Here is a 23,016-nt window from a genome sequence, read left to right as displayed (position 1 = left end):
TTTTTTTTTTTTTTTTTTTTTTTTTACCAATTATTAAACGGGCATATAATTTTTAATATATTTTTTAGAATATTATATCGTTGTTAATAAATTAATAATCAGATTTAAACTTGTAATGTAAATTATTTAAAATATTAGTTTATACTGATTTACTTGGAGTGGGTAAATTTGCCACGAATTTGCAACAGCTTCCTCGTGGGCTCGTCCAGAGACCATCAAGGCCCATGAATGTCGGGCCTGCAGATGGCTTCCAATTGAGTCCGTTTAGAAGTTATGGGCCAAAGCAGGGGCCCATTCTAAAGATGGTAAAATTTAGAGATTCGGTAAATTTTTCCACCAAAATTAATTCTTACCCTTCCAACCCAACTATAAAATTTTTAACCCTAAATTGGGTTAATTTATTTATTTATATTTAAACATTTGGTTAAAATTTGTAACTCAATTTCATTATATATTCTTTTAAAAAAATTACTTTCAAAATAATTAAGAAGGGTAAAATTTTTAATAATATACTTAAATTAAAAATATATATATATTTTACTAGTTAATATTTTATTTTAAAAATCTCTTGAAATTTAAATTTCTTTCCGATTATCCCAAAAAAAAATTAAAAAAATTATTATTATTATTATTATTTTAAAAAAATACTCGTGAATTTATAAAGATTATATTAATATTCTTAATATTTATGATATTTTTCTTCCATTTTAAGGGTACTAAAAATATTAATATTATTTTTTAAAGTTCATGTATATTTTTGGAACGCGAAATTAGCGTTCTATCTATATAATGATAAAAATATAGTAACGGTAAAAAATTTTTTAAATTTTTTTAAAAAATAAAAAATACCTTTAATTATATATATATTTAAAATAAAGTATTAATAAAAATATTTTGAAAGAAATAAACGGGAATATTTTAATTAATTTAGCAAATATTTTATTACATATAAGTTTCTATTTGTACGTAAAATTGCTTTAAATTCTCTCTTAATTGTAATTTTAAAGAAATAAATTACATCTCTCTCTCTTCTTTCTTTGTTTCATCTTTCTTAAAATATTAGGAGGGTTGACACTCGAGGGCCAGATCCGGGGGAACACTGCGAGCCTCCTTCATTGTCAGTTTTTTTGTTTCTTTTCTTCTTTTCTGATTCACAAATCATCGCCTTACGCTCTCCCAATCTTTCCATTTCCCAATTCCTTTGATCCTTCTTTTCATTTTTACGCGTTCTTTTCTTGTGCTGGAGTGCTGATTGTTGATGCAATTCTGGGATTTTGTTGATTTCTTGCATTCTGATCGGATCTGAGGTATAATTGCGTTGAATTCTTGCGAATGACGTTGTTTTTTGTTGCAAGTTTGTGTAGATCTGGCTCCCATTTGTGTGGTTAGGTTTAGAAACGAGTACTGTTTCGTTGCTCGGAAATGGGCGTTAATTCTATTTGAATTGTGGGTTATATTTGAATTTCGTGTAATGTAATAGTGAGCCGTGTTGTTTGATGGGTAATTTGTTTTCTTTAGTGGTGAATTTGTTTGGTAAGTGGAATTGTATGATCCCGGGGTGGAGTTTGGCATTTGGGTGTGGGGGTAATTCATTTTGGGTTTTGATGCAGAATCCTTTGGGTGAAGAAGATGTTGACGAAGTTTGAAACGAAGAGTAATAGAATCAAAGGGTTGAGTTTCCACAGTAAGAGGCCATGGATCCTTGCAAGTCTTCACAGCGGAGTGATCCAGTTATGGGATTACCGGATGGGCACGCTTATTGATAGATTTGATGAGCATGAGGGGCCTGTTCGCGGTGTTCACTTTCACAAGTCTCAGCCTCTTTTTGTGTCCGGAGGTTTCGTCTTTACTCTTCTTTGCTTTAGAATACTAATTGCTGAGTGCTATTTCTTGACATATTATTGGTGTTTTTACTTATGGTTTCTGGAATTATCCCAAACAGATATAGAGATTCACCTTATCTGTTTCGAGTGAAATCCTTTCTTTTGTATAGTTACTTTTGGTTGGTTCCTTCCCTGTCTGCCCTTTAGCATTCCCTTGTATATTCTATCATGTTTCTCAATGAAAGTTTTGCTTCTTATGAAAAAGAGTGATGCACATATTAGAATTCTGATGTAGATATTTGTTGTAAGTTTTTGGGACTGTTCCAAGTTAATTGAAAAAATACCTCAAATTTATTTCTCTAACTAGATTCTGGAAGATTTGCCCCATTCTCTGCTATTCTTTGCAAGTATTCTTTGTACTCGATTGGATATACGATGAAATATTGAATGCTTTACTTATTTGCATTTGCTTCGTGTGTAGACAGTGATGCAAAGCTTCATATATTATGAATGAGAATGATGGTTCATAAATGATCGCAGAAGGTTGTTATTTTCTGTATGAATTGAAAAATAGTAATCTTAGTATGGCATGCCTACGTTATTCAAAAGGAGGAACTTAATAGTTTGCACCTGTCAATTACATTGTTGAACCATAGGGTTACTTATTTAAATCGCGCAATTGCAATCACTTTTTATAAATAATATTTGTTATGTAAAAATATTGATGGTTTTTCTTTTTCCAGGGGATGATTATAAGATTAAAGTGTGGAACTATAAGACTCATAGATGCTTATTTACTCTTCTTGGACACCTTGATTATATACGTACTGTGCAATTTCACCATGAGTATCCATGGATTGTAAGTGCTAGTGATGATCAGACTATCCGTATATGGAACTGGCAGTCTCGTACTTGTATCTCTGTGTTGACGGGCCACAATCACTATGTAATGTGTGCTTCATTCCACCCTAAGGAAGATCTTGTTGTGTCCGCTTCCCTAGATCAGACTGTTCGTGTTTGGGACATTGGTGCTTTGAGGAAGAAGACTGTATCTCCGGCAGATGATGTCTTGCGGTTGAGTCAAATGAATGCTGATCTATTTGGTGGAGTTGATGCTGTTGTTAAATATGTCTTGGAAGGTCATGATCGAGGGGTTAATTGGGCAGCATTCCATCCTACCCTGCCATTGATTGTGTCTGGAGCTGATGATCGACAGGTGAAATTGTGGCGAATGAATGGTACTTGACTGAAAACATATGCTTTCTCCACAGAGTTTAATCTTTAGCGTTTATTGATTACATTTGAGAGTCTGTATAGGTATCCTGCCTGATAGTGATTTATTATTAACAATACTAGTTTGTAGACTGTAGGAGAGTAATCACATCATCCATTTGTGTATGTTGAACAAGATATAGGTTACATCCTGCCTGAAATTTGTTAAGTCATAGGGAGTAGCTTGGACAAAGCTTGGAAATTTATTTTGTGAGTACTTTATTGAATCTTTAAAACTTGTACCCATTTTTAGTATAGAATTTATAGGACTCATTCTATCATATATTCCTCTTGGTTTATCTCCTCCGACATGAACAAAACAAAAGTAGAAGAAAGGAAATGGAGAAAATTTGCTAGTGAGCCTTATTAATGCAACATTTGGCGTAGAACGGTATAAATAATGACTTCTATTGCTGACTAAATAATTTTTTATTTCAGACACAAAAGCATGGGAAGTGGACACACTAAGGGGGCACATGAATAATGTTTCATGTGTGATGTTCCATCCCAAACAAGATATAATTGTTTCCAATTCAGAGGACAAAAGCATTCGTATTTGGGATGCTACAAAACGAACTGGACTTCAGACATTTCGTCGAGAGCACGATAGATTTTGGATTCTCGCTGCTCATCCTGAGATGAATCTATTGGCAGCTGGGCATGACAGTGGCATGATTGTCTTTAAGCTGGAGAGAGAAAGACCGGCATTTGCTATTAGTGGCGATTCTTTATTTTATGTGAAGGACCGCTTTTTACGCTGCTATGAGTTCTCCTCTAAGAAAGATTCACAGGTCATCCCAATTCGAAGGCCTGGTTCGACTAGCTTGAATCAGAGCCCAAGGACCCTTTCATTTAGCCCTACAGAAAACACAGTTCTTATTTGCTCAGATCTGGATGGGGGATGTTATGAATTTTACACCATACCTAAGGATAGCTTTGGTAGAAGCGATAGCTTCCAAGATGCAAAGAGAGGACTTGGAGGATCAGCAGTGTTTGTGGCTCGGAATAGGTTTTCTGTGCTAGATAAAAGTCACAACCAAGTCTTGTTAAAAAATCTTAAGAATGAGGTTGTTAAGAAGGTCCCCATTCCCATTACTGCAGATGCAATATTTTATGCTGGAACTGGTAATTTATTGTGTAGAGCAGAGGATAGAGTTGTTATATATGATCTTCAACAGAGAATTATTCTTGGTGATCTCCAAACCCCTTTTGTTAAGTACGTTGTTTGGTCAAATGACATGGAGAGTGTTGCATTGCTTAGCAAACATGCAATTATTATTGCCAACAAGAAGCTTGTTCACCAGTGCACACTTCATGAGACAATTCGTGTAAAGAGTGGAGCATGGGATGATAATGGCATTTTTATTTACACTACCCTAAACCACATTAAGTATTGCCTCCCCAATGGAGATAGTGGAATAATCAAAACCCTCGATGTTCCAATATATATTACAAAGGTTTCTGGCAGTACTCTTTTTTGCTTGGATAGGGATGGAACAGTTCGATCGTTTAGTATTGATGCAACAGAATACATATTCAAACTCTCTCTCTTGAAGAAGAGATTTGACCATGTCATGAGCATGATAAGGAACTCACAGCTCTGTGGGCAAGCAATGATTGCATATTTGCAACAAAAGGGGTTTCCTGAAGTTGCTCTTCACTTTGTGAAGGACGAGAGAACCAGGTTCAATTTGGCTCTTGAGAGTGGAAACATTCAGATTGCAGTTGCATCTGCTACAGCAATTGATGAGAAAGATCATTGGTATAGGCTGGGTGTGGAGGCTCTTCGCCAAGGCAATGCAGGCATTGTGGAATATACCTACCAGAAGACAAAAAATTTTGATAGGTTATCGTTCCTTTATCTCATAACTGGTAACACGGCAAAACTGTCCAAGATGTTAAAGATTGCTGAAGTTAAGAATGATGTCATGGGTCAATTTCACAATGCTCTTTATCTTGGTGATGTTCGTGAGCGCATAAAGATCTTGGAGAATGTTGGCCATTTACCTCTTGCATATATCACAGCATCAACACATGGTTTACATGATGTAGCTGAAAGGCTAGCTGCTGAATTGGGAGATGACATTCCATCTTTACCAGAAGGCAAGACTGCATCCCTCCTCTTACCTCCTACTCCAGTCATGTGCAGTGGTGATTGGCCACTTCTGAGAGTCATGAAAGGAATATTTGAAGGTGGGCTGGATAATGTGGGTGGAGGCCGTGCTGACGAAGATGATTATGAGGTTGCAGATGGTGATTGGGGTGAGGAGCTGGAAGTGGTTGATGTCGATGGCTTACAGAATGGGGATGTCTCAGCAATTTTGGAGGATGGGGAACGTGCAGAAGAAGATGAGGAAGAAGGGGGATGGGACCTAGAAGATTTGGAGCTCCCACCTGAAGCTGACACTCCAAAAGTATCAGTCAGTTCTCGCAATTCAGTTTTTGTGGCCCCAACTCCTGGTCTGCCTGCCAACCAGATTTGGATACAGAGGTCGTCTCTCGCTGCAGAACATGCTGCAGCTGGTAATTTTGATACTGCAATGCGGTTGCTTAACAGGCAACTAGGAATTAAAAACTTTGCTCCTTTGAAACCCATATTTCTGGATCTTCATGCTGGGAGTCAAACCTATCTTTGTGCCTCATCATCTGCTCCCATAATATCATTAGCAGTTGAACGAGGATTCAGTGAATCTAGTAATGCGAATACAAAAGGATCCCCTGCACTTATTTACAGTTTCACTCAGTTGGAGGAGAAGCTTAAAGCTGGTTACAAGGCCACAACATCAGGAAAGTTTGCTGAAGCTCTTCGTCTTTTTCTTACTATTCTTCATACCATCCCTCTGATCGTTGTCGAGTCTAGGAGGGAAGTCGATGAGGTGAAGGAGTTGATCATTATCGTTAAAGAGTATGTTTTGGGTTTGCAAATGGAACTGAAGAGAAGGGAACTCAAGGACAATCCAGTACGTCAGATGGAGCTTGCAGCCTATTTCACGCACTGCAACCTTCAATTGCCACATTTGAGGCTTGCTCTATTAAATGCCATGACTGTCTGTTACAAGGCTAAGAACCTTGCCAGTGCTGCTAACTTCGCTCACAGGCTTCTTGAGACTAACCCCTCAATTGAGAATCAAGCCAAGACAGCCAGGCAAGTGCTACAGGCTGCAGAGAGGAATATGACAGATGCCTCCCAACTGAATTATGACTTTAGAAACCCTTTTGTGACCTGTGGAGCAACTTATGTGCCAATCTATCGAGGACAGAAGGATGTCGCTTGCCCATACTGTAGTTCCAGGTTTGTGCCGGGTCAGGAAGGACAAATTTGTACTGTTTGTGATCTTGCTGTTATTGGAGCTGATGCGTCTGGTTTACTTTGTTCTCCCACCCAAAATCGATGATCGGACTCGGGGAATTATATCTTTTTTCAATGACCTCACTTATCTTTCCGACAACAGGAGATTTGTTGTTGAGTATTCACGTCTACTTGTGGAAGGTAAAAGAAAGTGATGGATTAAAACAGCTAGCTAAGCTACCTTGAAAAAAAATTCGGTTGTCTGCTACTTAAGAGGGCTTTATATGAATTGATTGTTACAGGGATGACACGGCATCTTACATGTTAATGCTTGCAGGACCCTTACTCCAATTTTCATTGTGTAATGCGGCGAGAGCTTCTTGCCTGGTAAAAGATGAACATTTTTGTGAGCTTCCATTTGCTTATTTGTTCTCTTGCATCCATCTTCTTCTCTTCTAGAACTCTTATGACTTTTAGCCATGCATTTGAACATGAGTTGGGAGCTTTGATTATAGTCCTTGATTTTGTTGTATAATGCGGCTAGAGCTTCTTGCTTGGTAAAAGATGAACATTTTTTTGAGCTTCAATTTGCTTGGTTGTTCTCGTGCATCCTTTTCTCGTCTAGAACTCTTATGACTTTTAGCCATGCATTTGAGCATGAGTTGGAGCTTTGGTTATCATCCTTGGTTGAAGAGAAGTGTGCCTCTTACAATCTTACTGGAACCAGATCTGTTTGATAGGTTGTTGAATTGTGTCCATTGTTGTTCTTATGAGGACCATGGGTCTAGTCCTGTGGTTCATATTGTTCATGCTAAAGCATGTTTGTCATTCATGGATTTTAGGTGTGCTATTGAAATATATGCGAGAGACATGAGTTTTATTAGAAGTAACCAAATAGCCACCCTTTTGGAAGTTCATAGGCTAAGTTTTTATTTTTACCTAAAAATGCTCTAAATACTTGCCACATAGGGTGTTGTGTTCTAAAGAATATAGAGGTAAAAGTTATAACTTTGTCGGGTTACAAATTATATTTTAAGATTCTTATTTTGGAGTGAAAATAGATTTGCTAGAAATAACGTGTAAGTCAGAACTTCAAACCTCCATTTGTTGTACTAAAAAATATTGAATATTTGATTGGTGTAAAATGATAGTAAGAGTGTTATATTGAACAACCTTAAACATGTTCTTCTACGAAAAGATCATTGTCACACTTTTGGTGCATAATATTCTTAACATTCTCCATTACCATAAGCAAGACCAACTTCGCTTTTGTACAATTGCGTCCCCAAAATAGCTTGGATTGTATGAAGGCCATTGTTGCTTTTACTTGTGGCACCCTTCTTATCCACTTCACCTCCATTTTCTCTAAACCCTCATTCTCCTCCCTCAAAACAATTTTTGTAACTTTATAGCTGTGCAACTTATATTCAAAGTGCTTCTTTGTGCAATTTTGTCAAGAATCTCCAAGAACGAAGCCTTCTCGAGGTCACCAGCTCTCCACTTCGCTTGTCTAAGTCTTTCTAAGTTACCCGATTTCTTTGTGGAGAAGATGAGTTGAGTGAGGCCATTGAGGCTACTGAAGTATTAAAATGAGGATCGGATCTGCGACAAGGGTGGATTGAAAGAGTATTGAAAAGGTTGAATTGGATTTGGATTTGGGGCGATTGTTAATCTTTCAGTGATGTCTTGTTGGAAAGAGAAAATATTGCTCGTGGTTTGTTGAAGCAAGAGAGACTTTTATTTGAATAAGAGTAGAAAATTATCACTTATAAGCGCTTTGATGGGAAACTTCTACTTTTATTAGCAAGAAAGAAGAACAAGATCGTTGTGAGGATATAAGAATGAAGCAGAAAGGAAACGTCATCTGATTGTTAGTTTTTGGGTATAATAATACACTTTCAATCTAAAAATAATATGACAATTTAGACAATTTACCTTTTATCAAACTTCAACGTTTAAATTTATATTTTAACCCACCAATAATATAAATATGAAATCGATAGTTTGAATACTTAACTAGTAAGGAATGAAATTGAAATTTTAAAAGACCTTTTCTAAAGTCAAATATTCTTCCAACAAAACGATCATGACATACCCTACAAGCAAGATTTCTTGGCAACGTTGTCGAGCTTAGCTTTTGGGATAATCTTTAGATATTTTTTACTTGTACTAAATTGTCGTGGACCATAACAGAGATGACCAAGAGTCGATTCAGTAGGATTGAAACCTTGATAGGAAAGAAAAACAGAAAATGGTTCCAAATGGATTTCTTTAATAAGCATTGTCATTATCATGTTGACGTTCAGAATCTGAAAAGATAAAGATGACACATCAAGAAAGCATCTTTCGGCTATCATTGTTGACATTTACATTGGGACAAGTTTTTCATTGGCATCTCTATCAAAGTTGAGCAGGTGAGCCAACCAACCCCAATTCATTGACAGATTCTTGTTTTTTTGCTTACAAGCAATCCCTTCTCCATAATAGCTTGAAGAACTAAATATAACTATGCATAGATAAACCAGAGAATTTAAATTCTACTTTTGGAGAGGCATCCCTCCCACCAATGCTTGAAATGGCAGTGATAATGTTGCAGTAATATATACACGAATTGTAGCTGTGAGAGTAATCTCCATAAACTAGTTTGCGGCGGTATGAACTGCGGCCACTGTCGATACCATGGAATCGACCCCACAGACGTTGCGACCCCTGCAGATTTTGTAGTATCCATTCTCCCCCCATTTCGCTCCCCACGAGTTCTTAATGATCCAGTAAGGCTTCTCTTTCATTCGGATGGGAGCATAGCCAGCAGACCCATAACCAACCAACAAAACCCCATGATCCAAACGCTTTGAGCAAATGTAAGGGCAAGAAACGCCTCCTACATATGTCTGCATGTATACGGCGTTGATAGCAACTGCATTTGAGAGAATTTGAGCAGTCAGGAACCCTGATTGATTGAAGAAAATAATAGGATTCAAGAAAGCTTGGTTGAATGAAATTACCTGCAAGAGGGCCATTCTTCAAGAGATTGGCAGCAATTTGTTCTTCATCAAGGGACACAACACTAAAGTTGGCCACTGATGCTGCAATTTTGCTCTTGTCAAATTTGCAGGTTCCACGATCTGTACCAGTGTATGGGTAGTCTTTCTCTTGCATAAGTCCACCGGCTTTCAGTGTATACTCGAATGCACTGTTCATTAGCCCTCCATTGCAGCCAGAATCACAGGAATCTTTTTCTTCTGGATCACACTGGAAAAAGTATAGAAATGCTTTAAAACTTAATTATTTGTCAAGTACTTTCAGCCAATACTTGATGAACGCAAAGATTTATGAATTGTCTCATAGCATACAACAGGAATAATAAACAAATTTGTAGCATCTAATCGAGGGCAACCATGATTAACAAACGTGTAATTAGATCATTATCTACACGTCAAGCTGTAAATTTCACCAAAGAACAGAAAATCGAAGACAAGTGAAAATTAAAATTCAAACCTCGTGATCACAGTCTACAAGCTGTTGTTCGCTAAGGCTAACAAGTTTTCCAGTAGCAAGGAAGTTAGCGCCTTCAAGAGCACCGGTTGTACTGAAACTCCAGCACGATCCACACGAACCCTAAAAAATAAAAACAAGAACAATCACAAAAATCAAAACCTCAGTTTAATAAATAAAAGTCATATTTGTTCCTAAGAGAATTAATTGGAAGTTATTACTAATATAAGGAGTAACAGATACAGAGAAGCGAGTAAAAAATAGCTAACGTAAACGAAATAGCCGAAGATAGAAAAATATGGTCAAAGAAAAACACAAACCTGATTCTTGACTTCCGTGACAGCGCCGTGATCTCTCCAATCGAAATCGGTTGGGAGATCATCAGTAGGAAGAATAGGGGCCTTGTTAGCATCCGCAGGGAGACGAAGACGATCTCTAAGCCCTAGAAACGATCTCCTGAACTCCGATGGAGTCAAATCAGAAAACTGAGTGACGCCATGAGTAGCAGAGGGATCAAGAGCCTGGTGGCGTCGAGCTCGCCTCAGGTTAGCTTTAAAGATCCTGAACCGGTGATCATGCTCCTCGTTGGAGGCGTACGACTTCCCAAACCTTCGCTTAAAGATCGAAAAGTGGTGCTCGGCTCCGAGCAGCAGATCGTCGCCATTACTTCCTCTGTTGACTCCTCCGTCGTCGACAACCTGACGGATTATAAAATCTCCATCCGATTCTCCGGAGAGAACCTCGCTGCCAATCGCCGTGGCGACGACAAGAGAGAGAACGACGAGGAAAGAGAAACCCTTCACCATTTTCACCGCTGAGAATTGAAGGAGAAAAAATGGAGAAGAAGACCTGTGATTATGGGTAACAGAGCAGGCCATTTTATGCTGATGCATCGTGAGGAGAGTTATACTACTGTGTAGCTAGTTTCTTTGTAACCCAGTGTTAATCTTTTAATCGTGACCGTTCCTTATTAGTAGCGGTGGGTCCCACGAAAATATAAACGGTGCAGATTTGGGGCTCGTTTCTGGCGTTGTAGGAGATAACTGCCAGCCTTATCTGTGTTTTGCTTGAAGAAAGGGAAATGATAAAACCAATGAATTGATGACACGTGTTCGATTTTTATTCGATGTTCTAAAAGCTCGTATTTACGTTATTTTATTGGGTAACTTGATTCTGGTCGCCATGGTCCGGCCCATCGAGGGCTTGGTCTCTCTCGGGTTCTTTTGGGCTTTTTCGTAGAGCAAGGCCCAATGTTCATAAATACCTAATGGGCGTCTTCTTCGAACCGGCCCATTTGTATTCACAGTTAAATCAAAGGATTATTTCTTTCTTTAAAAAATAAAAATAAAATATATTATTTTTACTGACAATTATGTTATATTGTTATGCATGGCATGAATGAAATTTCTACGAGTATGTAAGATGATATCACGTGCATTAGTTTATTGAGCAATGGTTCTTAACGCGGGACCTCATGCATATTGCATGTCACATGAGTATGGACAATGCGTACACAATATTATATGCACTTCTTTGTTTTGTGTTAGTTTTTGGCAGCGTCCGTGCAGTAACCCATAGCCTAGGGGCACATATATGAGCTCACCTAGATAATTCATGCGTGTGTGTGAACCATGTTCAGAGAAGTATTATGCATCCAATTGTGTCCGGAAAGTAATGCCCAAAAAATAACAACAAAAAGTAGTCCCACTAGTTAGAGAAAGTCGTTGTTGCATGTGGTTGTATTTTCCGACTCGAACAGTGAGGTCACTTACTAAGTATTCTTAATTGTTCATCCTATGTCTATCGTTTTTTAAGTAAAGGTAAGAGGCTCGTATATAGACAACAGAACCCGCTAAGAAGTCCATGAAAAAGAGGAATCATGTTGGATAGTTCTCTGCATTTACGTCATAGTTCTATTGTCGAGTAGTTTAGTAGCATTTTTATCTTGGAGCCTCACTGAGAGGCGTTTATATCTATAGATATATATATTTTCCATTTAGACCGAGATTCTCAACCCAGTAAAAAGTAAAAAAGTAAAAAGTATTTACCCAGGTTGAATCAAACCAAGTTCTTTAGATATTTCTTGGTTGTTTTTGACTAACCAAATTTCACACTTTTATCCCTACGTTCTAAGAAAATTACGACTCTGGCCTGTCACCCGACTGAGGCAAGATCCAGGAGAAGACTGCAAAGCCCTCGTTCATCGTCATCTCCCTTCATTTCTACTCTATCCAATTCTCTCTCTAGAAATACTCCAAATCCATAAACCTCTTGCTGCTGCTGATCGTGGATGCCGTCGCGGGCCTTTGTCGATTTCTTACGTATTGATCAGATCTGAGGTAAAAATTTAAGGCGTTGTTGTTACATTCTGTAGTCGGAATCTATCTAGATCATTCCCAATTCGCGTGATTAGGTTTGTTTTGGTCGGAATCTGGCTCTGTTTGTTTACTGAGGAACTTGTTTAAATGTTACTTGAATGCTTAATCCTCGAAATTTCAGTTCTGGATGGTTCATTAGCTGGAAGGCATATGGACTGGCTCGTTGTTAATTGCTGAAGTGAACTTTTATGATGAATTGGTGTCATGGAAATTCATTTTAGGTTTTGATGCTATCCGATTCTGTGCAGAGTTTATCGTTTGAAGATGTTGACGAAGTTCGAGACCAAGAGTAATAGAGTCAAAGGACTGAGTTTCCATACTAAGAGGCCATGGATCCTTGCAAGTCTTCACAGCGGAGTGATCCAGCTATGGGACTATCGGATGGGCACACTTATTGATAGATTTGATGAGCATGAGGGGCCTGTTCGCGGCGTTCACTTTCACAAGTCTCAGCCTCTATTTGTTTCCGGAGGTTCCATATTCATCTTTCACTTTGCTTTACACAACTCTTTTCTTACAAAAAATTGCTTTAGGCTACTCCTAACTGAATGTTAGTGCTGTTGTGTATATGCCTATTTTGTTTCCTTGCCTTGTTTCTGAAAGTTTACCCCCACCCCCACCTCCACCCGCCTGGCGGATGTAATACCTCATGAATTAGAAGAGAACAATTAGTAAGTTTCAGCCATATAAATTATGAATTGGAGTGACGGCATGACAACAACAGTTCTCTTTCGTTTTTTAAAAAAATGGATAACTTATTATGTCAGATTCAAACTTTCCTTTCTAGGAGAGAGGACTCAATGATTTGCATCCATCAATTAACATAATGGTGCTTAAGTTTCTGAATTTGGCATGTTAAAGTGGCTTCATATTCTTCTTTCTTCAGGGGATGATTACAAGATTAAAGTATGGAACCATAAGACTCATAAGTGTCTGTTTACTCTTCTTGGACATCTTGATTACATCCGTACTGTGCAATTTCACCACGAGTGTCCGTGGATTGTGAGTGCTAGTGATGATCAGACTATTCGTTTATGGAACTGGCAATCACGCACTTGCATTTCTGTGTTGACTGGCCATAACCACTATGTTATGTGTGCTTCGTTCCATCCCAAGGAAGATCTTGTTGTGTCAGCTTCTCTTGATCAGACAGTGCGTGTATGGGACATTGGTGCATTAAGAAAGAAGACAGTATCCCCAGCTGATGATGTGCTTCGGTTGAGTCAGATGAATTCTGATCTCTTTGGTGGTGTTGATGCTGTTGTTAAATATGTTTTGGAAGGTCATGACCGAGGAGTTAATTGGGCAGCTTTCCATCCTACCTTGCCGTTAATTGTGTCTGGTGCCGATGATCGTCAAGTGAAATTGTGGCGAATGAATGGTACTATTCAAGATTCAAGATCATTTGCTTTATTTACATTGGTTTGTAATTGTGGCTAATACTTGTTGCACTTGGCAGGGCCCTAAATTGTCCTATCTCATGTTGGCAAGACTTGTTGGAAATGTTAATATTCTATCAGCTTTTTCTTCCCTAGTGTTGATTGATGTGGTTAGGTTGTTGGTTTTAACTTTAATTAAAAGCTACTACCAGATAGGATTTTCTTAATAAAATCATTAGGAGAGATGATAGTTTTCAGTTTCTTTTCAGCCAAGTGGCTGAATAAGGCTTAGATATTCTTTGCATATTTTAATGAACATGAGGACTTCAAATTTATGGATTGTTTGCGAACACATTACTCATTTCTTCTGATAGGTTCCCTCCGAAACACACCTACACACTCAGAAAAAGAGAGATGGAAATGAAATGCTAACTTAACTGCAATATCTGCTTCAATTGTTTTTGGCCTTTTATGGTTAATTGCTTATTTTAATTTTTCAGATACGAAGGCATGGGAAGTGGACACACTAAGGGGGCACATGAATAATGTTTCGTGTGTAATGTTCCATGCAAAACAAGACATTATTGTCTCCAATTCAGAGGATAAAAGTATTCGTATTTGGGATGCAACGAAGCGGACTGGACTTCAGACTTTCCGTCGCGAGCATGACCGGTTCTGGATACTTGCTGCTCATCCTGAGATGAATCTACTCGCAGCTGGTCATGACAGTGGCATGATTGTTTTTAAGTTGGAGAGGGAAAGGCCTGCATTTGCTATTAGTGGTGATTCTCTATTTTATATAAAGGACCGTTTTCTGCGCTTCTATGAGTTTTCAACTCAAAAAGACACCCAAGTAACCCCAATTCGAAGGCCTGGTTCCACTAGCTTGAATCAGAGCCCTAGGAGTCTCTCTTTTAGCCCCACAGAAAATGCTGTTCTTATTTGCTCGGATCTAGATGGGGGGTGCTATGAACTGTACACCATTCCTAGAGATAGCTTTGGTAGAGGTGATAACGTGCAAGATGCCAAGAGAGGAACTGGAGGCTCAGCAGTATTTGTGGCTCGGAATAGGTTTGCTGTGCTTGATAAAAGCAACAACCAAGTCTTATTGAAAAATCTTAGGAATGAAGTTGTTAAAAAGACTCCCCTACCCATAACCACAGATGCAATCTTTTATGCTGGAACTGGTAACTTATTGTGTAGGGCAGAGGACAAAGTAGTTATATACGATCTTCAGCAGAGAATTGTTCTTGGAGATCTGCAAACCCCTTTCGTGAAATATGTTATATGGTCCAATGACATGGAAAGTGTTGCCTTACTCAGTAAACATGCAATTATTATTGCTAATAAAAAGCTTGTACACCAGTGCACTCTTCACGAGACAATTCGTGTAAAGAGTGGAGGATGGGATGATAATGGCGTCTTTATTTATACAACTTTAAACCACATAAAATACTGCCTTCCCAATGGAGATAGTGGTATAATCAGAACCCTTGATGTTCCAATATATATTACAAAGGTTTCTGGCAACACACTCTTTTGCTTGGATAGGGATGGGATAAATCAGCGTTTCATTATTGATGCAACAGAATACATATTCAAACTCTCTCTGTTGAGGAAGAGATTTGACCATGTCATGAGCATGATAAGGAACTCACAGCTCTGTGGGCAAGCAATGATTGCATATTTGCAACAAAAGGGGTTTCCTGAAGTTGCACTTCACTTTGTGAAGGACGAGAGAACCAGGTTCAATTTGGCTCTTGAGAGTGGAAACATTCAGATTGCAGTTGCATCTGCTACAGCAATTGATGAGAAAGATCATTGGTATAGGCTGGGTGTGGAGGCTCTTCGCCAAGGCAATGCAGGCATTGTGGAATATGCCTACCAGAAGACAAAAAATTTTGATAGGTTATCGTTTCTTTATCTCATAACTGGTAACACAGCAAAACTGTCCAAGATGTTAAAGATTGCTGAAGTTAAGAATGACGTCATGGGTCAATTTCATAATGCTCTATATCTCGGTGATGTCCGGGAGCGTGTAAAGATCTTGGAGAGTGTTGGCCACTTACCTCTTGCTTATATCACCGCATCAACCCATGGTCTACATGATGTAGCTGAAAGGTTAGCTGCTGAATTGGGAGATAATGTTCCATCTTTACCTGAAGGAAAAGCAGCATCGCTGTTATTGCCCCCTACTCCTGTTATGTGTGCTGGTGACTGGCCACTTCTGAGAGTGATGAAAGGTATATTTGAAGGTGGGCTGGATAATGTGGGTGGTGGTCCTGCAGATGATGATGAGGAGGTTGCAGATGGTGATTGGGGGGAGGAGCTGGAAGTAGTTGATGGCGATGGCTTACAGAATGGGGATGTGACAGCAATTTTGGAGGATGGGGAAGGTGCAGAAGAAGATGAGGAAGAAGGGGGATGGGACCTTGAAGATTTGGAGCTCCCACCTGAAGCTGATACTCCAAAAGTATCAGTCAGTGCTCGTAGTTCGGTTTTTGTGGCCCCAACACCTGGCTTGCCTGCCAGCCAGGCTTGGATTCAGCGGTCATCCCTCGCTGCAGAACATGTTGCTGCTGGTAATTTTGATACTGCAATGCGGCTGCTTAACAGGCAACTAGGAATTAAAAACTTTGCTCCTTTGAGAACCATGTTTCTGGATCTTCATGCTGGAAGTCAAACCTACATTCGCGCTCTTTCATCTGTTCCCATACTAACATTGGCAGTAGAACGAGGATACAATGAATCTGGTAATGCAAATGCAAAAGGATCCCCTGCACTTATTTTCAGTTTCTCTCAGTTGGAAGAGAAGCTTAAAGCTGGTTATAAAGCCACAACATCTGGGAAGTTTGCTGAGGCTCTTCGTCTCTTTCTCGGCATTCTTCATACCATTCCTCTGATTGTTGTCGAGTCTAGGAGGGAAGTCGATGAGGTGAAGGAGTTGATTATTATCGTCAAAGAGTATGTTCTGGGTTCGCAAATAGAGCTTAAGAGGAGGGAACTTAAGGACAATCCCGCCCGTCAGATGGAGCTTGCAGCCTATTTTACTCACTGTAACCTTCAAATGCCACACTTGAGACTTGCTTTATTAAATGCTATGTCAGTCTGCTACAAGGCAAAGAACCTTGCCAGCGCCGCAAACTTTGCCCGGAGGCTGCTAGAAACCAATCCCCCAGTTGAGAACCAAGCAAAGACAGCCAGGCAAGTGATACAGGCTGCAGAGAGGAATATGAAAGATTCACATGAACTGAACTATGATTTTAGAAACCCTTTCGTGACCTGTGGAGCGACTTATGTGCCAATCTATCGAGGACAGAAGGACGTCTCGTGCCCATACTGTAGCTCCAGGTTTGTGCCAAGTCAGGAAGGGCAACTCTGTACCGTGTGTGATCTTGCTGTTGTTGGGGCCGATGCATCTGGTTTACATTGTTCTCCCACTCAAGTTCGATGATGATCGGACAGTCACAATCCGGTTGGATCATTTCTCGATCTCCTCGACGCATCCTTCCAACTAAGGAGCCAGACGATTATCTCATAGAGTCATTCAGACGTACTCGTGGAAGGTAAACATTGAAAAATACTGTGCTGTCTGCTACTTAAAATTTCTTCTACCTATTTTTGTTTCTTTAGTTGATTGTGATTCCCTGTAATAAAGTTTTCAGAATTTTGACGTAGATACATGCTAGGTGTACTGATAGGTAAGAATACTGGAGTCCCCTTTCGGATTAGATGATTGTTACAGGTCAGGGACACATTTTAAACGATAATGTATGCAAGGCCCTCGGGTCTTTTTCGATATTCTATGAAAAGCTTGTGTTGTTTTACTCGGTGACTTGGTGTAAAAGATTTAGATTATGGTTGATTCTGGAAGGGAATGATTCGGTTTTAGCGACTCGGTTTCGAGTTTTACTAACATAGTAAGGCAATAGTGTCAAAGATGTGTTTGATGAGTAGCATCTATTTGGAAGGTCCATGTCCAGTTCTTTTTGCTCTTCCTTAGTTCCAGACTGGTTTCTTAATTGTGTAAGTGATGTAATTTAGATATTATATATCACTTGTGATTAATATACCAAATTTTAGAGTAGCCCAGTCACGTAGTTATTGTAGATTTTAGTTTTTATATTTTTGTAATATTTAGTTTTTGTTAAGCCAGAGGTTTATTATGTGTTACCTGTCCATTTGAGTACAGATGGAAGCTACATATGTGTATCGACAATGTATTATATCAATAGTATATCAACATTTCAAGGTAAAATATATCCGTGCATGATTTCAAGGTAAAATATATCCGTGCATGTGATATGGTATCACTATGGTATCACTCCAGGAAAAGTAAGATTCTTATTACTTTTTTTACTTAATATCTCAATGTAATAATATTTATTTAAGATTTGAATTACTCCATAAGCTGCTTAAGTGTGTATTGCTAATAAACTTTTTTTTTTTTTTTTTTGCCGCATTTTTCTTACCGAGTATGATTTTATATAGCCTAAAAAAATGAAAATTATTGACCTTGCAGCTACCTTTTTAGTAAATAAAGTCCTTCATCTATTGGTGATTTCTCTTCGTTCGTCTCTCTTTTTTGAAGTGCGGTCTCGATTACTTTAATTCATTAGATTTAGTAGTAGGTTTTGAAATTATAAATAATATCTCGAATAACAAGAAAAGTCTCGCACGAGAGGAATGAAATTGAGGAACCCGACTCAACATCGAAGTGGTCTCATGCACAACCATCATCTTGTTGGGTCTGGGTTGCCTACGGTTACACTAACTAGCGTCATTGTTAAGGATAGTCCGAAGCTTTTAGCACTTGGTGCCAGCGTGCCAAGGAGAAGTGGTTGCTTCGCTTCCTTAAGTATGATGAAGCCAAATGTTTTTGGATCCCTACTTCATATACCTCTCCACCAATAGATAAAGACAAATAGGAATAACCGAATTAAGTGGTGGTTGTTTTTTCTTGGCTTATCGAACCAACATATAGCCATTCCTCCTTTGATGATTCTCAGTGGAGAAAGCCTTTTGACAACCTGACTTTTTCGAAGGGTCGGCAGGACATGAGAGCCTCAACTCATGCATCGATCTATCGAAAGAACCGTGGACTCCAGATGATGGGGTTTCTTTTCACAAGAGAGGGTTCCCTTCTATTTCAAAGTGGGGAAGGTAAAATAAAGGCTTCGACCCAATTAGGAAAAGAGGATAAGTTCAGACAACATAATTGTGAACCCGAGTTGTAGAGGTGAATTAATGAAATATAGTAATTACAAATTATCATCCGCCCAAAATTTATAACCATAAAAAAATCTTCATTTAATTTCATGTTCCAAAATTGAGATACTATGGTTTATATAAGCATAACTAATATATCAACACGAGTTCGTATTCGTATTAATAGTACATCAATACTATCACCTTATATATTACCGTGTTTTTTTTTGGGGGTAGTTTGGACTTTTCACCCTTAGATTTATTTTATTTTATTTATTTATTTATTATTATTATTATTTTTTTTTTGTCATTCTTACACCGCCCCCTCCAAAGTTTATTGTTCTTCAATAGTTAGTTAAAAAAAAAAAATAGAAAAAAGAAGAAAAATAGAAAAACGAAACAAAATTATTACGAGTCAAACCTGTGACCCAATAACGCCATTGACGACGATTTCATTTCATGAGTGGCGGTTGCCGTTGCCGTTGCCGTTGCCAGAATAAACCGACGGAGCTCCGGTCACTCTGTCAAATGAGATTCGGTCAACATATATAAATAATTCAGTATTATTCGGGTCTGGTCTGGATCTGCCACCCATCAGCCGTCCGGTCATCGGGGGAATTGACGAACTAAGCTGATTGATCTTCGATGGCGGACTCGTAGAAAAGCTTCGTGACAATGGCGGAGCAAAGGACCGAGGATGATAGCTCAACGAAGGAAGTCGGAGAGGTGGAGAAGGAAAAACAGAAGAAGAATATGGATCGGGAACTTCTCAGCTGCTTGCTCCAACCTACAAGTATTGGTGTTGATCCGGACTATATTGGCATGCGTCGTCTCTTGCTCCATCGGAAGGCTGAAGCCGCGGTTCTTCGTCGGAAAGTAAGCATTCCTCTGCAGCTTTATTTTTTATTTTTGGATTTTTTTCTGCATTTTTTTCCCTATTTCATAAGGTTTTGAGTTAAATTTGTGATTTTTTTTTCCGTTTAATTGGGGAACTCGGATGTTACGGAGCATAATTTAAGTAGATTTGGTATGATGGTTTTGTGATTCCTTTTTCCCCCGGTAGTCGCGCTTGGATCGAATGAGAGCAGTGCTACATCAGTTGATAATCCTGATCTTGGTTCTGATTTTAGCTTGATGATCTGATAAATCTTCATTTCAAGTAACCTAGATCTTTTGAATGTGTTGCCTGATTCAGAAAAAACAGCACTTAGCTTAAGTTGAATTCCTCCATATTGAGGATTGGAGACCAGATGCCATATAGCAACTCTTTTTGACATGTATAATTGAGCTTCGTAAAACTCCTTTCATCTAATTCCTCCAATCATGGACGCTTCAATATGTTTGAAGCGTCAATGACTGTATTTTTTTCTTCTAGTAGTTCTAGGTTCCAACGATTTTCATTATGTCCATCAAAGGGACAAATTATAAGGGTTCGTCCAATCAGTCCAGGAGAGGCTCCAGCACTGGTAGGTAAGGGCGAAGTCATCATAAGTGGTTGACTGGGACATTTTTTGAAGGAAAATTCATTGTTTTTCGCTTTAGGGTTTCTGTTTGGAAAGCAATTTTGTTAAATTGTTGCGTTCATTCTTGTCAGATGCACATAGTCAATTCACTTCATGAATTTTTGATGGTTCAATTTGTTTATGCATCTTTTCCTGAGAATAACGTCAGGCTTCTTCTTCTATTGGTGTTTGCCAAAGGACTGGAAGTGCAATGGAAAAGGTTATGTGGCATTTCGCAATTACATACGCCGGCCAAGGAATTGGGAAGGCTCGCGTATACCAAGTCTTCAAAGCACCCCCGGAAGCAGGTTGCTAAAATTTTACTTGATGACTTAAAATATCCAATTCATAACCTGATACATCCTTCTCATGGCTTCCCTTTACTAATTTCAATTTGTTCTTTTATCTCAGTTGCAATAAATTATTATGAACTTCAATGATGAAACCTCCTATTTAATGAGTTACTTTTAAAGTTATATTCCGCATAATTCTGACATCAGGATAATTTACTGATTCATGCATCAGTGGAAGATGGATTCTTCCTCCAAGTTCGATCTCTGCCTTGCATGAGGTGGATAGCTGGAGTTCTATCAAGGTATATCCAATCTTGATTTCTTTTCTAGCAAACTATGCTTTCATTGAGAGAGAGAGAGAGAGAGAGAGAGAGAAAAAAAAAAAGAAAAAAAAAGACAAAAGATAGACAAAAGAAACAAATAAAGCCCCAACAAGGAGCTTAGGGTGCAAGGAATTGTAACCTTATATGAGATGAAAACTATCCAAAAGCTGAATTGTCTTGTTATTTGAAGTTGTATGCATAGCTCATAGCATGGTAGTAACTGCTTTACTGCTCTTTGAGAGACGAGACTGCCTCTCCCACAATTTCAACTTAAAGGATATCCTTCTCTGAATTGGGATCTCCTTACACGTCTTCAATGTTTGTTTTTCTACTCAGACTTTGTATCCCCTAAATTCAGTTCTCTCGTCTTTGAGCTTGATCTGTCAGGTATTTTATCGTGTAAGCCTTTCTTTGCCTGCTTGTTTGTTCAGCCTAATTCTTCTGACCTCTCCGCCAGTCTCTGGAAGGGTAAATTTCCTAAGAAGATTAGTTTCTTCTCATGGCCGGTTGCTTAGAAGAGAATTTCATACTTCAAATTTTATCTAGGGATCTTAACTTTTTTCTTTATGCTTTTAGTGGTGCATTTTGTGTAAGAGAACGTTAAAAGACTTTGGTTTATATTTTATGGATGTCTTTTACTGAAAACTTTTGGGGTAGTTTTTGTAAGACTTTCCATTTAGTTTGGCTCCTAGTAGGAATTGCTTCTCCACCCTTTTTCGCATTTGAGGACATTTTTTAATTAATATCCAAGAATTTTGAGGTCAACTTATGGAGACCTCAATTAATCTTATGGAATAACTACCTAATTCCACAATATCTAGTTAGAAGACCCATAAGATTTCAGCATCTTATGTAGGTAGTTTGACTCTCTTTTATCGTTTCTAACCAAGTGATCTGTCATGGGAGAAAAGATTACTGCACCATTCAATTGATCAATTAGACCGGATAAGCGAGGGATAGGAATCTATACTTTACCTTGATTTTGTTAGTGGCTCAGTTGTCTATGCCCATTTGGCAAGTGCCATGTTTCTTTGGAGTCAAGAGTGCAGGGACTGCACAAGGACTAACACTTAGTTTAATGCGCCCCTTATCCAGAAGTTCTTGATCTTGATCTTAAAGAATCTTATATTCTTTTATACATCCGGCAATGTGGCAAGTTTAGTAAAGATGAACTTGGAAAGAAATCATTTGGTGCCAAGTCTACTTCTGGGATAATTCTTCGGCTGAAGTCCATCCTTTAAAGGTCTCCTTCGCCTTGATATTTAGGACTTCAGAGCCAAAAATTTTGTAGTTATGGAGGTGTGGAACAATTGTAATTTTGCATGAGATCTTAATCTCAGGAGAAACCACTTTGATTGGGAGATGTATGAGTGGGCCACACTTACCTTCTTGATGGGGTTAGATTGAGTCAGCTAAAAGGCAGTCTGCTATGGAAACTATAGAGTTCTGGCATATTTTCTGTTGATTCTGCTGCGTAAGCCCTTCATGGGGATAATAGACGCCTTGATGAATCCTTTGGCAGTCTGATTTGGGACGGATTTGTGCCCAATAAAATAACATTTTTCCTCTGGTTGTTGATCCTATAAAGTATAAACACACTGGATAAAGTGTAAACACCTGTTTATTGGATGCAATTAGCTGTCGAAGCTTAGAACTGCATTTGCAATCAGTTTTGTTTGTTCTAGTGTGGTACAAATCAGTTGGAAGGTTGTACTTTCGAGGCTCTCTCAAGCTGTTGGTTTAAGGACACAGCCAAATCCAATTCTTTCGATCTTTTTGTGACCTTGTACTGTACACGGCCTGGAGTGTCCGTCATAAGTCTGTCTTTTTCTTTTTGTAACAACTCTTCCTTCTCCATTAACACCCCCCAACGCAAAATAAAGCCAACTGGTTCATCTTTTTGTAATTAATATTTTTTCCATTGTATTTTGGTAGATTTTGTTTCCTCATGCCTTTATTGTTTGTACTTTTATCTATCTTAATAAAAGTTGGTTTCTTACAAAAAAAAAAAAAAAAAAAAAAAAAAAAAAAAAAAAAAAAAAAAAAAAAAAAAA

General features: G+C 38.5%; 4 protein-coding genes across 8 annotated transcripts in view; 3 read left to right on the top strand and 1 right to left on the bottom strand.

Annotated features, from left to right (window-relative positions):
* Positions 1-1,011: 1,011 nt before the first annotated feature.
* LOC111448342 (coatomer subunit alpha-1-like) lies at positions 1,012-6,971 on the top strand. 4 transcript variants are annotated; one of them, XR_002711422.1, is made up of 5 exons: positions 1,017-1,307; positions 1,611-1,837; positions 2,567-3,061; positions 3,534-6,585; positions 6,722-6,971. XR_002711422.1 is itself a non-coding variant. In XM_023087861.1 (4 exons), the coding sequence occupies exons 2-4, from the start codon at positions 1,630-1,632 to the stop codon at positions 6,488-6,490; spliced, it is 3,660 nt and encodes a 1,219-aa protein (XP_022943629.1). In that variant the 5' UTR covers positions 1,012-1,117; positions 1,611-1,629; the 3' UTR covers positions 6,491-6,971. The 4 variants fall into 4 exon arrangements, 3 of the variants coding, with proteins under 3 accessions (XP_022943629.1, XP_022943628.1, XP_022943630.1); XM_023087861.1 differs by having other exon boundaries at positions 1,012-1,117; positions 3,534-6,971; XM_023087860.1 differs by having other exon boundaries at positions 3,534-6,971.
* Positions 6,972-8,708: 1,737 nt separating this feature from the next.
* Positions 8,709-10,743, bottom strand: LOC111448673 (cysteine protease RD19A-like). The gene is made up of 4 exons (XM_023088356.1): positions 10,200-10,743; positions 9,883-10,002; positions 9,390-9,636; positions 8,709-9,301 (listed from the first exon to the last, which is right to left on the bottom strand). The coding sequence occupies exons 1-4, from the start codon at positions 10,683-10,685 to the stop codon at positions 9,024-9,026; spliced, it is 1,131 nt and encodes a 376-aa protein (XP_022944124.1). The 5' UTR covers positions 10,686-10,743; the 3' UTR covers positions 8,709-9,023.
* A 1,244-nt stretch (positions 10,744-11,987) lies between these two features.
* On the top strand, positions 11,988-17,463 carry LOC111448301 (coatomer subunit alpha-1-like). Of its 2 annotated transcripts, none has more exons than XM_023087801.1 (4): positions 11,988-12,218; positions 12,479-12,729; positions 13,144-13,638; positions 14,137-17,463. In XM_023087801.1, the coding sequence occupies exons 2-4, from the start codon at positions 12,522-12,524 to the stop codon at positions 17,088-17,090; spliced, it is 3,657 nt and encodes a 1,218-aa protein (XP_022943569.1). In that variant the 5' UTR covers positions 11,988-12,218; positions 12,479-12,521; the 3' UTR covers positions 17,091-17,463. The 2 variants fall into 2 exon arrangements, with proteins under 2 accessions (XP_022943569.1, XP_022943568.1); XM_023087800.1 differs by having other exon boundaries at positions 11,989-12,218; positions 12,506-12,729.
* Positions 17,464-19,217: 1,754 nt separating this feature from the next.
* The window catches only part of LOC111448882 (WD repeat-containing protein 13), a 15,349-nt gene continuing 11,550 nt past the window's right edge, over positions 19,218-23,016 (top strand). The window contains exons 1-3 of the mRNA XM_023088661.1: positions 19,218-19,720; positions 20,545-20,654; positions 20,872-20,941. Of these exons, the coding sequence (XP_022944429.1) occupies positions 19,520-19,720; positions 20,545-20,654; positions 20,872-20,941 (381 nt within the window). The 5' untranslated portion in view covers positions 19,218-19,519. The remainder of the gene's footprint in view (positions 19,721-20,544; positions 20,655-20,871; positions 20,942-23,016) is intronic.

The sequence above is a fragment of the Cucurbita moschata genome, unplaced genomic scaffold (genome assembly GCF_002738365.1).
Source record: "Cucurbita moschata cultivar Rifu unplaced genomic scaffold, Cmos_1.0 Cmo_Scf00010, whole genome shotgun sequence".
Taxonomy (NCBI): domain Eukaryota; kingdom Viridiplantae; phylum Streptophyta; class Magnoliopsida; order Cucurbitales; family Cucurbitaceae; genus Cucurbita; species Cucurbita moschata.
This window is presented reverse-complemented; position numbering and strand designations above follow the sequence as displayed.